Below are 16,393 nucleotides of genomic sequence, written 5' to 3' on the forward strand. Positions count from 1 at the left end.
CAGATGAACAGGGCTTTGTATGTACTCACTCTGTACCAGATGAACAGGGCTTTGTATGTACTCACTCTGTACCAGATGAACAGGGCTTTGTATGTACTCACTCTGTACCAGATGAACAGGGCTTTGTATGTACTCACTCTGTACCAGATGAACATGGCTTTATATGTACTCACTCTGTACCAGATTAACAGGGCTTTATATGTACTCACTCTGTACCAGATGAACAGGGCTTTGTATGTACTCACTCTGTACCAGATGAACATGGCTTTATATGCATTCTCATTTGAGCAGGATCCACAGGCCATGGTCTGAACACGACTCATACCACTAGGAGCAACCTGGACAGAGGAGAAGAGAAGTGGGGAGGAGAGAGAAGGAGCATTTTGGATGGTATCCAGTCAGAAGGACAAGCACAATCCACAAAATGGAGGAAGTCAGTCTACAGCAGTGGGGTCCAGCTAGAATCCATCACTAGTTAGTTTCTGGTCTTTTTAAATGGAGGAAGTCAGTCTACAGTAGTGGGGTCCAGCTAGAATCCATCACTAGTTAGTTTCTGGTCTTTTTAAATGGAGGAAGTCAGTCTACAGCAGTGGGGTCCAGCTAGAATCCATCACTAGTTAGTTTCTGGTCTTTTTAAATGGAGGAAGTCAGTCTACAGTAGTGGGGTCCAGCTAGAATCCATCACTAGTTAGTTTCTGGTCTTTTTAAATGGAGGAAGTCAGTCTACAGTAGTGGGGTCCAGCTAGAATCCATCACTAGTTAGTTTCTGGTCTTTTTAAATGGAGGAAGTCAGTCTACAGTAGTGGGGTCCAGCTAGAATCCATCACTAGTTCGTTTCTGGTCTTTTTAAAATGGAGGAAGTCCGTCTACAGTAGTGGGGTCCAGCTAGAATCCATCACTAGTTAGTTTCTGGTCTTTTTAAATGGAGGAAGTCAGTCTACAGTAGTGGGGTCCAGCTAGAATCCATCACTAGTTAGTTTCTGGTCTTTTTAAATGGAGGAAGTCAGTCTACAGTAGTGGGGTCCAGCTAGAATCCATCACTAGTTCGTTTCTGGTCTTTTTAAATGGAGGAAGTCAGTCTACAGCAGTGGGGTCCAGCTAGAATCCATCACTAGTTCGTTTCTGGTCTTTTTAAATGGAGGAAGTCAGTCTACAGTAGTGGGGTCCAGCTAGAATCCATCACTAGTTCGTTTCTGGTCTTTTTAAATGGAGGAAGTCAGTCTACAGTAGTGGGGTCCAGCTAGAATCCATCACTAGTTCGTTTCTGGTCTTTTTAAATAGAGGAAGTCAGTCTACAGTAGTGGGGTCCAGCTAGAATCCATCACTAGTTCGTTTCTGGTCTTTTTAAATGGAGGAAGTCAGTCTACAGTAGTGGGGTCCAGCTAGAATCCATCACTAGTTAGTTTCTGGTCTTTTTAAATGGAGGAAGTCAGTCTACAGTAGTGGGGTCCAGCTAGAATCCATCACTAGTTAGTGTCTGGTCTTTTTAAATGGAGGAAGTCAGTCTACAGCAGTGGGGTCCAGCTAGAATCCATCACTAGTTAGTTTCTGGTCTTTTTAAATGGAGGAAGTCAGTCTACAGCAGTGGGGTCCAGCTAGAATCCATCACTAGTTAGTGTCTGGTCTTTTTAAATGGAGGAAGTCAGTCTACAGCAGTGGGGTCCAGCTAGAATCCATCACTAGTTAGTGTCTGGTCTTTTTAAATGGAGGAAGTCAGTCTACAGTAGTGGGGTCCAGCTAGAATCCATCACTAGTTAGTTTCTGGTCTTTTTAAATGGAGGAAGTCAGTCTACAGTAGTGGGGTCCAGCTAGAATCCATCACTAGTTCGTTTCTGGTCTTTTTAAATGGAGGAAGTCAGTCTACAGCAGTGGGGTCCAGCTAGAATCCATCACTAGTTAGTTTCTGGTCTTTTTAAATGGAGGAAGTCAGTCTACAGTAGTGGGGTCCAGCTAGAATCCATCACTAGTTAGTGTCTGGTCTTTTTAAATGGAGGAAGTCAGTCTACAGTAGTGGGGTCCAGCTAGAATCCATCACTAGTTCGTTTCTGGTCTTTTTAAATGGAGGAAGTCAGTCTACAGTAGTGGGGTCCAGCTAGAATCCATCACTAGTTAGTTTCAGTAAAGAATCCAGTGTATTCAACGTGTGTGTTGTGTGTGTGTGTGTGTGTGTGTTGTGTGTGTGTCACTCACTGAGAGAAGGCTTTCCGCCAGCTTTTCCGGAAAGTTCTCGGGTGGCATGATACCAAGAGCTGGCCTGTTCACAAACGCACTCTGAGAGGAAGGGAGAAAGAGGTAAACATGGGGAACTAAGCAGGACTGTCAGATAAACCTGGAGAGAGATGTTCAACTCCAATGTCTTCTGATTGGTTTTCAATAACAGTTCGTGCTGAGAGATTCCATTTGGTTAGGTTTTTTTCTGTGAGTTCATAGAGAGCAGTTACTTCGCAAGGCATCTCTACCTGAAAATACATGATCTAAGTGATTGATAGTTGGTATTCAGCAGTCATAAAGTCTTGTTTACTTTGAAGAACTACTAAAATAGTGATTTTGTCAGACAGCAGAGGCAACAGCTCTATAGTGATGAGATGATGACTTGGAATAAAACAATAAAGTCATCAAATTAAACTAATGTAACATACACCACAACTGAAATATTGTGTTAAAGTGAATAAGTGATGGTTAATAAGTGATCAGCAGTAATGAACAGTCACTAGCATCATGGGACTTTTATACAAAATATATTCTGTGTTACAGCATTCAACTCACATAACTCCCTCCCTCCCTCTCTCCCTCCCTCTCTCTTTCTATACCTCTGTACCCCCCCCCCTCTCTCTCTCTCTCTCTCTCTCCCCCTACCTCCCTCCCTCCCTCCCTCCCTACCTCTCCCCCTACCCCCCTAACTCCCTCCCTCCCCTCTCCCCCTAACTCCCTGCCTCCCTCCCTCCGTACCTACCATATTGTTGGGGTTGGACATCACTTTAATGAGTGAGGGATGGTTGTATCCTGAAAGAGAAAATACAGAGAAATATTACAATTCGTGTCACCACTTCATTATAACTAAACCATTTTACCCCAATGGAGTCAAATACAAGCTATAACCTAACCAACTAGTGTAGTGTAGAAGACTGATTCCCACTGATGTAGCATATGAAACACTACAGTGTTTGACCGTCAGCCTTATATAAAGACCTGCATAGCAGTTCCAATTCCCACCACTAGGGGACAGTACGAGAAGACGGAACTCCTCAGACACACCAGGTAACGTTTCCACAGAGAGTCTCAAAGTATAAGTGCTGATCTAGGATCTGTCTATCTCAGGGCTCTCCAACTCTGTTCCTGGAGAGATGCCCTCCTGAAACAGGGTTGAAACAGGGTGCTCCAGGAACAGATACCCTCCTGAAACAGGGTGAAACAGGGTGCTCCAGGAACAGATACCCTCCTGAAACAGGGTTGAAACAGGGTGAAACAGGGTGCTTCAGGAACAGATACCCTCCTGAAACAGGGTGAAACAGGATGCTTCAGGAACAGATACCCTCCTGAAACAGGGTTGAAACAGAGTGAAACAGGGTGCTCCAGGAACAGATACCCTCCTGAAACAGGGTGAAACAGGGTGCTCCAGGAACAGATACCCTCCTGAAACAGGGTGAAACAAGGTGAAACAGGGTGCTTCAGGAACAGATACCCTCCTGAAACAGGGTTGAAACAGGGTGCTTCAGGAACAGATACCCTCCTGAAACAGGGTTGAAACAGGGTTGAAACAGGGTGCTTCAGGAACAGATACCCTCCTGAAACAGGGTGCTTCAGGAACAGATACCCTCCTGAAACAGGGTGAAACAGGGTGCTTCAGGAACAGATACCCTCCTGAAACAGGGTTGAAACAGGGTTGAAACAGGGTGCTTCAGGAACAGATACCCTCCTGAAACAGGGTGAAACAGGGTGAAACAGGGTGCTTCAGGAAGAGATACCCTCCTGAAACAGGGTGAAACAGGGTGCTTCAGGAACAGATACCCTCCTGAAACAGGGTTGAAACAGGGTTGAAACAGGGTGAAACAGGGTGCTTCAGGAAGAGATACCCTCCTGAAACAGGGTGAAACAGGGTGCTTCAGGAACAGATACCCTCCTGAAACAGGGTGAAACAGGGTGCTTCAGGAACAGATACCCTCCTGAAACAGGGTTGAAACAGGGTTGAAACAGGGTGCTTCAGGAACAGATACCCTCCTGAAACAGAGTGGAACAGGGTGCTTCAGGAACAGATACCCTCCTGAAACAGGGTTGAAACAGGGTTGAAACAGGGTGCTTCAGGAACAGATACCCTCCTGAAACAGGGTTGAAACAGGGTGAAACAGGGTGCTTCAGGAACAGATACCCTCCTGAAACAGGGTTGAAACAGGGTGCTCCAGGAACAGATACCCTCCTGAAACAGGGTTGAAACAGGGTGAAACAGGGTGCTTCAGGAACAGATACCCTCCTGAAACAGGGTTGAAACAGGGTGCTTCAGGAACAGATACCCTCCTGAAACAGGGTTGAAACAGGGTGTTTCAGGAACAGATACCCTCCTGAAACAGGGTGAAACAGGGTGCTTCAGGAACAGATACCCTCCTGAAACAGGGTTGAAACAGGGTGCTTCAGGAACAGATACCCTCCTGAAACAGGGTTGAAACAGGGTGAAACAGGGTGCTTCAGGAACAGATACCCTCCTGAAACAGGGTTGAAACAGGGTGCTTCAGGAACAGATACCCTCCTGAAACAGGGTTGAAACAGGGTGAAACAGGGTGCTCCAGGAACAGATACCCTCCTGAAACAGGGTTGAAACAGGGTGCTTCAGGAACAGATACCCTCCTGAAACAGGGTTGAAACAGGGTGAAACAGGGTGCTCCAGGAACAGATACCCTCCTGAAACAGGGTTGAAACAGGGTGCTTCAGGAACAGATACCCTCCTGAAACAGGGTTGAAACAGGGTGAAACAGGGTGCTCCAGGAACAGATACCCTCCTGAAACAGGGTTGAAACAGGGTGCTTCAGGAACAGATACCCTCCTGAAACAGGGTTGAAACAGGGTGAAACAGGGTGCTCCAGGAACAGAGCCCTGGTCGATATATTCTTATTCTTTATGATCTAAAAGGCCAAACCGATCCTGGATCAGCAGTCTTACTCTAGAGACGCTTTGTGGACACGGGCCCTGAAGTTATAGAGCCTCATCATCCTAACCTACCACTTCCCAACACACCTGGGTTCAAATACTATTTGATATTTTCAGAATACTTTTAGAATTTGCTTTAGCCTGCCTGGAACGCCAGATGGGTAGGATTTTTGTATTTTTGAGCCATTCTATTGGTCTGTTAAAGCCAGGCCACTGCAATCAAGCGAAGAAAATGTATTTTAAATAGTATTTGAACCCAGGTCAGTTAACACAAAGAATGTATAATCTGAATGAAAAACATGTGGTTCTCTATGACAGCTGTTTTAGCCAGCAAAACTAGACAACATGACATGCAGCCTGGCTTCATAACCAGATACTAGCATGAGGATTTCAAGCTTAGTTTAGAGTGAGGCAGCAGAGCAGGTAATACCATGGTTTCTCATTGAAGGTTGTGATTGTGTGTGTACTTTGACGGAAAGTGCACCGGGTGTAAAGCCAAGGGCTGTGTGTGTTTGGTCCAATACAGTGTGTGTGATCTCTGCCTCATGGCTTTATCTCAGTATTCCAGACCACTGTCACGCCTCAGAGAGAGACAGAGAGAAAGAGAAAGAGAGAGACAGAAAGACAGAGAGATAAATTGAGAGAGAGAAATTGAGACAGAGAGAGAGAGAGAGAGATAAATTGAGAGAGAGAGAGAGAGAGAGAGAGAGAGAGAGATAAATTGAGAGAGAGAGAGACAAAGACAGAGAGAGAAATTGAGACACACAGAGAGAGAGAGAGAGAGAGACACAGAGAGACACAGAGAGAGAGAGAGACACAGAGAGACACAGAGACACAGAGAAAGAGAGAGACACATAGAGAGACAGAGAGAGAGAGAGAGAGAGACACAGAGAGAGAGAGAGAGACACAGAGAGAGAGAGGGGGGTGGGGTTATAACAGGTCATATTTGAGAGGAAACTCAGACAGTGAACGAGATGATTTACTTCAAATGGTTATGTAATTGCATTGGTCCAGGGCAGGGGCCTGTGTGTGAGTGGCCTGTGACAGGGTGAGTCATTGACCTGTCTCCATGCAGTCTGTCAGAGAGAAACTGATTGGATAATATTAATAAGAAATACTGTTAAACCCCACCACAATTGGCCTCTGTGGCTGTCTGTGTGTGTATTTGTGTGTGCGTGCCTGTGTGTGTGCGTGTCGGTCTCTATGTGTGTCTCTGTGCTAAACGCGCCATCTCCCCTCTTATTAAGCTGTCGCTGAGTTGTCACAGCGAGTTTACATCAGGACATGCTTCTGGTAACCCTAGCAACCAGGGCTATGTGTTACTATGGCAGCATTAGTCCCCTGAGGGAGCGAGCGAGAGATCACCACCACAGAGAAACTAACCCTACTGTAGATCACTGTCCTGTCTGACTGGACCACAACACTTTATCACTAACCCTGTAGATCACTGTCCTGTCTGACCAGACCACAACACTATCACTAACCCTGTAGATCACTGTCCTGTCTGACTGGACCACAACACTATCACTAACCCTGTAGATCACTGTCCTGTCTGACCAGACCACAACACTATCACTAACCCTGTAGATCACTGTCCTGTCTGACTGGACCACAACACTATCACTAACCCTGTAGATCACTGTCCTGTCTGACTGGACCACAACACTTTATCACTAACCCTGTAGATCACTGTCCTGTCTGACTGGACCACAACACTATCACTAACCCTGTAGATCACTGTCCTGTCTGACTGGACCACAACACTTTATCACTAACCCTGTAGATCACTGTCCTGTCTGACTGGACCACAACACTTTATCACTAACCCTGTAGATCACTGTCCTGTCTGACTGGACCACAACACTATATCACTAACCCTGTAGATCACTGTCCTGTCTGACTGGACCACAACACTATCACTAACCCTGTAGATCACTGTCCTGTCTGACTGGACCACAACACTATCACTAACCCTGTAGATCACTGTCCTGTCTGACTGGACCACAACACTATCACTAACCCTGTAGATCACTGTCCTGTCTGACTGGACCACAACGCTATCACTAACCCTGTAGATCACTGTCCTGTCTGACTGGACCACAACACTTTATCACTAACCCTGTAGATCACTGTCCTGTCTGACTGGACCACAACACTATCACTAACCCTGTAGATCACTGACCTGTCTGACTGTAACACAACACTATCACTAACCATAACCAGTGGGGTAGTGGAGGGTATACACTTCATACATGTTTAATTTTGAGCAAGCAGTTACTCACCTACAGCAGAAAAATGCATTGAAAATATACAGGGTGTTACCATGTAATCTGGTCCTTAACCTGCTAACTCCTACTGCATGTAATCTGGTCCTTAACCTGCTAACTCCTACTGCATGTAATCTGGTCCTTAACCTGCTAACTCCTACTGCATGTAATCTGGTCCTTAACCTGCTAACTCCTACTGCATGTAATCTGGTCCTTAACCTGCTAACTCCTACTGCATGTAATCTGATCCTTAACCTGCTAACTCCTACTGCATGTAATCTGATCCTTAACCTGCTAACTCCTACTGCATGTAATCTGGTCCTTAACCTGCTAACTCCTACTGCATGTAATCTGGTCCTTAACCTGCTAACTCCTACTGCATGTAATCTGGTCCTTAACCTGCTAACTCCTACTGCATGTAATCTGGTCATTAACCTGCTAACTCCTACTGCATGTAATCTGGTCCTTAACCTGCTAACTCCTACTGCATGTAATCTGGTCCTTAACCTGCTAACTCCTACTGCATGTAATCTGGTCCTTAACCTGCTAACTCCTACTGCATGTAATCTGGTCCTTAACCTGCTAACTCCTACTGCATGTAATCTGGTCCTTAACCTGCTAACTCCTACTGCATGTAATCTGGTCCTTAACCTGCTAACTCCTACTGCATGTAATCTGGTCCTTAACCTGCTAACTCCTACTGCATGTAATCTGGTCCTTAACCTGCTAACTCCTACTGCATGTAATCTGGTCCTTAACCTGCTAACTCCTACTGCATGTAATCTGGTCCTTAACCTGCTAACTCCTACTGCATGTAATCTGGTCCTTAACCTGCTAACTCCTACTGCATGTAATCTGGTCCTTAACCTGCTAACTCCTACTGCATGTAATCTGGTCCTTAACCTGCTAACTCCTACTGCATGTAATCTGGTCCTTAACCTGCTAACTCCTACTGCATGTAATCTGGTCCTTAACCTGCTAACTCCTACTGCATGTAATCTGGTCCTTAACCTGCTAACTCCTACTGCATGTAATCTGGTCCTTAACCTGCTAACTCCTACTGCATGTAATCTGGTCCTTAACCTGCTAACTCCTACTGCATGTAATCTGGTCCTTAACCTGCTAACTCCTACTGCATGTAATCTGGTCCTTAACCTACTAACTCCTAAAGCATCTATTGATATCTGTATTGAGCCAATGTTGCCGTTAGTTATATGTTAACTATACATCTCCTTTAAATCTTAATCCACCTTCTCTCTGGGTAGAACCTTTAAATCTTAGTCCACCTTCTCTCTGGGTAGAACCTTTCAATCTTAGTCCACCTTCTCTCTGGGTAGAACCTTTAAATCTTAATCCACCTTCTCTCTGGGTAGAACCTTTAAATCTTAGTCCACCTTCTCTCTGGGTAGAACCTTTAAATCTTAGTCCACCTTCTCTCTGGGTAGAACCTTTAAATCTTAAGCCACCTTCTCTCTGGGTAGAACCTTTCAATCTTAATCCACCCTCTCTGGGTAGAACCTTTAAATCTTAATCCACCTTCTCTCTGGGTAGAATCTACCTCCCCTGTTCTATTATAGTCCTAGTCAGAGAGATTCTCAACTAGAATAGCTACATTGTGTCCTTCCTCCACTTCCTGACAGTTCCATTAGAACATTCTACAGTGATGTTATGAAACCTAAGTTAATAGGAGACATACTGTAGATACACATTTACATCATTAATGACTGCATGGAAACCCATCAGGAAAAAGTCAAATATGCCGCGCACGCACTTATCCTCATAAACCAGATAGGACATGAATAAGTCAGTCCCTGAACAGATGGCTTCTCTCTCAGTCTCAGATAAGATGTCCAGAGTCCTAGAAACACTCCACACGCCCTAAATGGCTCCCTATTCCCTACATAGCGCTCTGGTCAAAAGTAGTGCACTATAAATGGCTCCCTATTCCCTACATAGCGCTCTGGTCAAAAGTAGTGCACTATAAATGGCTCCCTATTCCCTACATAGCGCTCTGGTCAAAAGTAGTGCACTATAAATGGCTCCCTATTCCCTACATAGCGCTCTGGTCAAAAGTAGTGCACTATAAATGGCTCCCTATTCCCTACATAGCACTCTGGTCAAAAGTAGTGCACTATAAAGGGAAAAGGGAGCCATTTGGGACACAAGCACTATCAATCCATTGAAGTGCAGAGCAGGGTCCAGTAATTAGAAGCTTTATCATTAACAGAACAGAGAGCGTCAGCTACTCTGTCAGGTCACGACCCAGATGCTTCATGGCTAATGAGTAGCGGCAGTATATACACAGTAACTTCGGAAGTATTCAGACCCCTTGAACTTTCCACATTTTGTTACCTTACAGCCTTATTCTAAAACGGATTAAATTGTTTTCTCCCCCTCATCAATCTACGCACAATACCCCATAATGACAAAGCAAAAACTGTTATTTTTTTTTGCTAATTTATTACAAATAAAAACTGGAAATATCACATTTATATAAGTATTCAGACCCTTTACTCAGTACTTTGTTGAAGCACCTTTGACAGCGATTACAGCCCTGAGTCTTCTTGGGTATGACGCTACAAGCTTGGCACACCTGTTTTTGGGAAGTTTCTCCCATTCTTCTCTGCAGATCCTCTCAAGCTCTGTCAGGTTGGATGGGGAGCGTTGCTGCACAGCTATTTTCAGGTCTCTCCAGAGATGTTCGATCGGGTTTAAGTCGGGGCTCTGGCTGGGCCACTCAAGAACATTCAGAGATCTTTCCCTTGATCCTGACTAGTCTCCCAGTCCCTGCTGCTAAAAAACATCCCCATAGCATGACGCTGCTGCCACCACCATGCTTCACCGTAGGGATGGTGCCAGGTTTTCCCCCAGACGGGAAGCTTGGCATTCAGGCCAAAGAGTTCAATCTTGGCTTCATCAGACCAGAGAATCTTGTTTCTCATGGTCTGAGAGTCTTTAGGTGCCTTTTGGCAAACTCCAAGCGGGCTATCATGTGCCTTTTACTGAGGAGTGGCTTCTGTCTGGCCACTCTACCATAAAGGCCTGATTGGTGGAGTGCTGCAGAGATGGTTCTCCCATCTCCACAGAGGAACTCTGGAGAGGTCTGTCAGAGTGACCATCGGGTTCTTGGTCACCTCGCTGACCAAGGCCCTTTTCCCCCAATTGCTCAGTTTGGCCAGGCAGACAGCTTGGTGGTTCTGAACTTCTTCCACTTAAGAATGATCGAGGCCACTGTGATCTTGGGGAGCTTCAATGCTGCATAAATGTTTCGGTACCCTTCCCCAGATCTGGGCCTCCACACAATCCTGTCTCTGAGCTCTACGGACAATTCCTTCGACCTCATGGCTTGGTTTTTGTTCTGACATTCACTGTCAACTGTGGGACCTTAAATAGACAGGGGTGTACCTTTCCATGTCCAATCAATTGAATTTACCACAAGTGGACTCCAATCAAGTTGTAGAAACATCTCAAGGATGATCAAAGGACCCGGATGCACCGAGGCTCAAATTCGAGTCTCATAGCAAAGGGTCTGTATACTTTTGTAAATGAGGTATTTCTGTTCTAAAATGTTTATACATTTGTCAACAAATCACTTTGTCATTATGGGGTATTGTGATGTCATTAAGTGGTATTGTGATGTCATTATGGGGTATTGTGATGTCATTATGGGGTATTGTGATGTCATTATAGGGTAATTGTATGTAGATTTCTGAGGATTTTTATTTATTTAATCAATTAATAGAATAAAGGCTGTAACGTCACAAAATGTGGAAAAAGTCAAGGGGTTTGAATACTTTCTGAATGCACTGTATATATACACACACCATGTTTTAACCTTTATTTTAACAGGGAAAACATACTGAGACCTAGGGTCTTTTTCTACAAATGTGCCCTGAATATACAACATACAGTCAATATACACATTAGACCCAAACATATAGAACATTTAAATACTAAAACACAGTCATGGGAAGGACAAATAAAACATCACAAATCACCCCGAAAAACTGTTACATTCCTCCACAAATTGTCCCCAATCAATACTTTAACTCTACATAGCTGAGAGGAAGTTGTGTAAAGACAAGGTGATCATTAACTGCCTTATCTGGCCTAGACCTCATCATAACACATGAGGACAAGGTCATCATTACCTGCTGTATGTGGCCTAGACCTCATCATAACACATGAGGACAAGGTCATCATTACCTGCTGTATGTGGCCTAGACCTCATCATAACACATGAGGACAAGGTCATCATTACCTGCTGTATGTGGCCTAGACCTCATCATAACACATGAGGACAAGGTCATCATTACCTGCTGTATGTGGCCTAGACCTCATCATAACACATGAGGACAAGGTCATCATTACCTGCTGTATGTGGCCTAGACCTCATCATAACACACGAGGACAAGGTCATCATTACCTGCTGTATGTGGCCTAGACCTCATCATAACACATGAGGACAAGGTCATCATTAACTGCTGTATGTGGCCTAGACCTCATCATAACTAACACATGAGGACAAGGTGATCATTAACTGCCTTATCTGGCCTAGACCTCATCATAACACATGAGGACAAGGTCATCATTACCTGCTGTATGTGGCCTAGACCTCATCATAACACATGAGGACAAGGTCATCATTACCTGCTGTATGTGGCCTAGACCTCATCATAACTAACACATGAGGACAAGGTCATCATTAACTGCCTTATCTGGCCTAGACCTCATCATAACACATGAGGACAAGGTCATCATTACCTGCTGTATGTGGCCTAGACCTCATCATAACACATGAGGACAAGGTCATCATTACCTGCTGTATCTGGCCTAGACCTCATCATAACACATGAGGACAAGGTCATCATTAACTGCCTTATCTGGCCTAGACCTCATCATAACTAACACATGAGGACAAGGTCATCATTAACTGCCTAGACCTCATCATAACTAACACATGAGGACAAGGTCATCATTAACTACCTAGACCTCATCATAACTAACACATGAGGACAAGGTCATCATTAACTGCCTTATCTGGCCTAGACCTCATCATAACTAACACATGAGGACAAGGTCATCATTAACTGCCTTATCAGTCCTAGACCTCATCATAACTAACACATGAGGACAAGGTCATCATTACCTGCTGTATGTGGCCTAGACCTCATCATAACACATGAGGACAAGGTCATCATTAACTGCTGTATGTGGCCTAGACCTCATCATAACTAACACATGAGGACAAGGTCATCATTAACTGCTGTATGTGGCCTAGACCTCATCATAACTAACACATGAGGACAAGGTGATCATTAACTGCCTTATCTGGCCTAGACCTCATCAAAACACATGAGGACAAGGTCATCATTACCTGCTGTATGTGGCCTAGACCTCATCATAACACATGAGGACAAGGTCATCATTACCTGCTGTATGTGGCCTAGACCTCATCATAACTAACACATGAGGACAAGGTCATCATTAACTGCCTTATCTGGCCTAGACCTCATCATAACACATGAGGACAAGGTCATCATTACCTGCTGTATCTGGCCTAGACCTCATCATAACTAACACATGAGGACAAGGTCATCATTAACTGCCTAGACCTCATCATAACTAACACGAGGACAAGGTCATCATTAACTACCTAGACCTCATCATAACTAACACATGAGGACAAGGTCATCATTAACTGCCTTATCTGGCCTAGACCTCATCATAACTAACACATGAGGACAAGGTCATCATTAACTGCTGTATGTGGCCTAGACCTCATCATAACACATGAGGACAAGGTCATCATTAACTGCCTAGACCTCATCATAACTAAACACATGAGGACAAGGTCATCATTAACTGCTGTATGTGGCCTAGACCTCATCACAACTAAACACATGAGGACAAGGTCATCATTAACTGCCTTATCTGGCCTAGACCTCATCAAAACACATGAGGACAAGGTCATCATTACCTGCTGTATGTGGCCTAGACCTCATCATAACACATGAGGACAAGGTCATCATTACCTGCTGTATGTGGCCTAGACCTCATCATAACTAACACATGAGGACAAGGTCATCATTAACTGCCTTATCTGGCCTAGACCTCATCATAACACATGAGGACAAGGTCATCATTACCTGCTGTATCTGGCCTAGACCTCATCATAACTAACACATGAGGACAAGGTCATCATTAACTGCCTAGACCTCATCATAACTAACACATGAGGACAAGGTCATCATTAACTACCTAGACCTCATCATAACTAACACATGAGGACAAGGTCATCATTAACTGCCTTATCTGGCCTAGACCTCATCATAACTAACACATGAGGACAAGGTCATCATTAACTGCCTTATCGGTCCTAGACCTCATCATAACTAACACATGAGGACAAGGTCATCATTAACTGCTGTATGTGGCCTAGACCTCATCATAACACATGAGGACAAGGTCATCATTAACTGCCTAGACCTCATCATAACTAAACACATGAGGACAAGGTCATCATTAACTGCTGTATGTGGCCTAGACCTCATCACAACTAAACACATGAGGACAAGGTCATCATTAACTGCCTTATCTGGCCTAGACCTCATCATAACTAACACATGAGGACAAGGTCATCATTAACTGCCTTATCTGGCCTAGACCTCATCATAACACATGAGGACAAGGTCATCATTACCTGCTGTATGTGGCCTAGACCTCATCATAACACATGAGGACAAGGTCATCATTACCTGCTGTATGTGGCCTAGACCTCATCATAACTAACACATGAGGACAAGGTCATCATTAACTGCCTTATCTGGCCTAGACCTTATCATAACTAACACATGAGGACAAGGTCATCATTAACTGCCTTATCGGTCCTAGACCTCATCATAACTAACACATGAGGACAAGGTCATCATTAACTGCTGTATGTGGCCTAGACCTCATCATAACACATGAGGACAAGGTCATCATTAACTGCTGTATGTGGCCTAGACCTCATCATAACACATGAGGACAAGGTCATCATTAACTGCCTAGACCTCATCATAACTAAACACATGAGGACAAGGTCATCATTACCTGCTGTATGTGGCCTAGACCTCATCATAACTAACACATGAGGACAAGGTCATCATTAACTGCTGTATGTGGCCTAGACCTCATCATAACTAAACACATGAGGACAAGGTCATCATTAACTGCCTTATCTGGCCTAGACCTCATCATAACTAACACATGAGGACAAGGTCATCATTAACTGCCTAGACCTCATCATAACTAACACATGAGGACAAGGTCATCATTAACTGCTGTATGTGGCCTAGACCTCATCATAACTAACACATGAGGACAAGGTCATCATTAACTGCTGTATGTGGCCTAGACCTCATCACAACTAAACACATGAGGACAAGGTCATCATTAACTGCCTAGACCTCATCATAACTAACACATGAGGACAAGGTCATCATTAACTGCTGTATGTGGCCTAGACCTCATCATAACTAACACATGAGGACAAGGTCATCATTAACTGCTGTATGTGGCCTAGACCTCATCATAACTAACACATGAGGACAAGGTCATCATTGACTGCTGTATGTGGCCTAGACCTCATCATAACTAAACACATGAGGACAAGGTCATCATTAACTGCTGTATGTGGCCTAGACCTCATCATAACTAAACACATGAGGACAAGGTCATCATTAACTGCTGTATGTGGCCTAGACCTCATCATAACTAACACATGAGGACAAGGTCATCATTGACTGCTGTATGTGGCCTAGACCTCATCATAACTAACACATGAGGACAAGGTCATCATTGACTGCTGTATGTGGCCTAGACCTCAACATAACTAACACATGAGGACAAGGTCATCATTAACTGCTGTATGTGGCCTAGACCTCATCATAACTAACACATGAGGACAAGGTCATCATTAACTGCTGTATGTGGCCTAGACCTCATCATAACTAACACATGAGGACAAGGTCTCATTAACTGCTGTATGTGGCCTAGACCTCATCATAACTAACACATGAGGACAAGGTCATCATTAACTGCTGTATGTGGCCTAGACCTCATCATAACTAACACATGAGGACAAGGTCATCATTAACTGCTGTATGTGGCCTAGACCTCATCATAACTAACACATGAGGACAAGGTCATCATTAACTGCTGTATGTGGCCTAGACCTCATCATAACACATGAGGACAAGGTCATCATTAACTGCTGTATGTGGCCTAGACCTCATCATAACTAACATACGAGGACAAGGTCATCATTAACTGCTGTATGTGGCCTAGACCTCATCACAACTAACACATGAGGACAAGGTCATCATTAACTGCTGTATGTGGCCTAGACCTCATCATAACTAACACATGAGGACAAGGTCATCATTAACTGCCGTATCTGTCCTAGACCTCATCATAACTAACACATGAGGACAAGGTCATCATTAACTGCTGTATGTGGCCTAGACCTCATCATTAACTGCTGTATGTGGCCTAGACCTCATCATTAACTGCTGTATGTGGCCTAGCCCTAAACCACTGTAATGTAATCTAAGTCTCTCGCCTCCAGCTGCTTTCTGTGTTGCAATGTCAGGCTAAAAACACAAGGTCCTCTCAGGTATGTAGCTTTTGGTTTGCAGCGTTCTATAATATAGTAATATAACATAGTAATATAATAATATCATAATATAGTAATATAACATAGTAACATAATAATATCATAATATAGTAATATAACATAGTAAAATAATATCATAACATAATAATATAGTAATATAATATAGTAATATAAAAATAACATATATGGTAATATAGTAATATAGTAATATAACATATAACCTATAACATAACAATAATATCCTATAATAATAATAATAATATCCTATAATAATATAATAGTAATATCCTATAATATAGTAATATAATAATATCCTATAATAATAATA

General features: G+C 43.7%; 1 protein-coding gene across 2 annotated transcripts in view; it reads right to left on the reverse strand.

Annotated features, from left to right (window-relative positions):
* LOC120041970 (4-aminobutyrate aminotransferase, mitochondrial-like) overlaps positions 1-16,393 on the reverse strand; it is a 65,909-nt gene that overhangs the window by 20,508 nt on the left and 29,008 nt on the right. For both annotated transcript variants that reach the window (XM_038986847.1, XM_038986856.1), the window contains exons 6-8: positions 2,954-3,003; positions 2,191-2,271; positions 246-338 (exon numbers count right to left, since the gene is read on the reverse strand). In XM_038986847.1, the coding sequence (XP_038842775.1) occupies positions 246-338; positions 2,191-2,271; positions 2,954-3,003 (224 nt within the window). The remainder of the gene's footprint in view (positions 1-245; positions 339-2,190; positions 2,272-2,953; positions 3,004-16,393) is intronic.

This window comes from Salvelinus namaycush, chromosome 3 (genome assembly GCF_016432855.1).
Source record: "Salvelinus namaycush isolate Seneca chromosome 3, SaNama_1.0, whole genome shotgun sequence".
Taxonomy (NCBI): domain Eukaryota; kingdom Metazoa; phylum Chordata; class Actinopteri; order Salmoniformes; family Salmonidae; genus Salvelinus; species Salvelinus namaycush.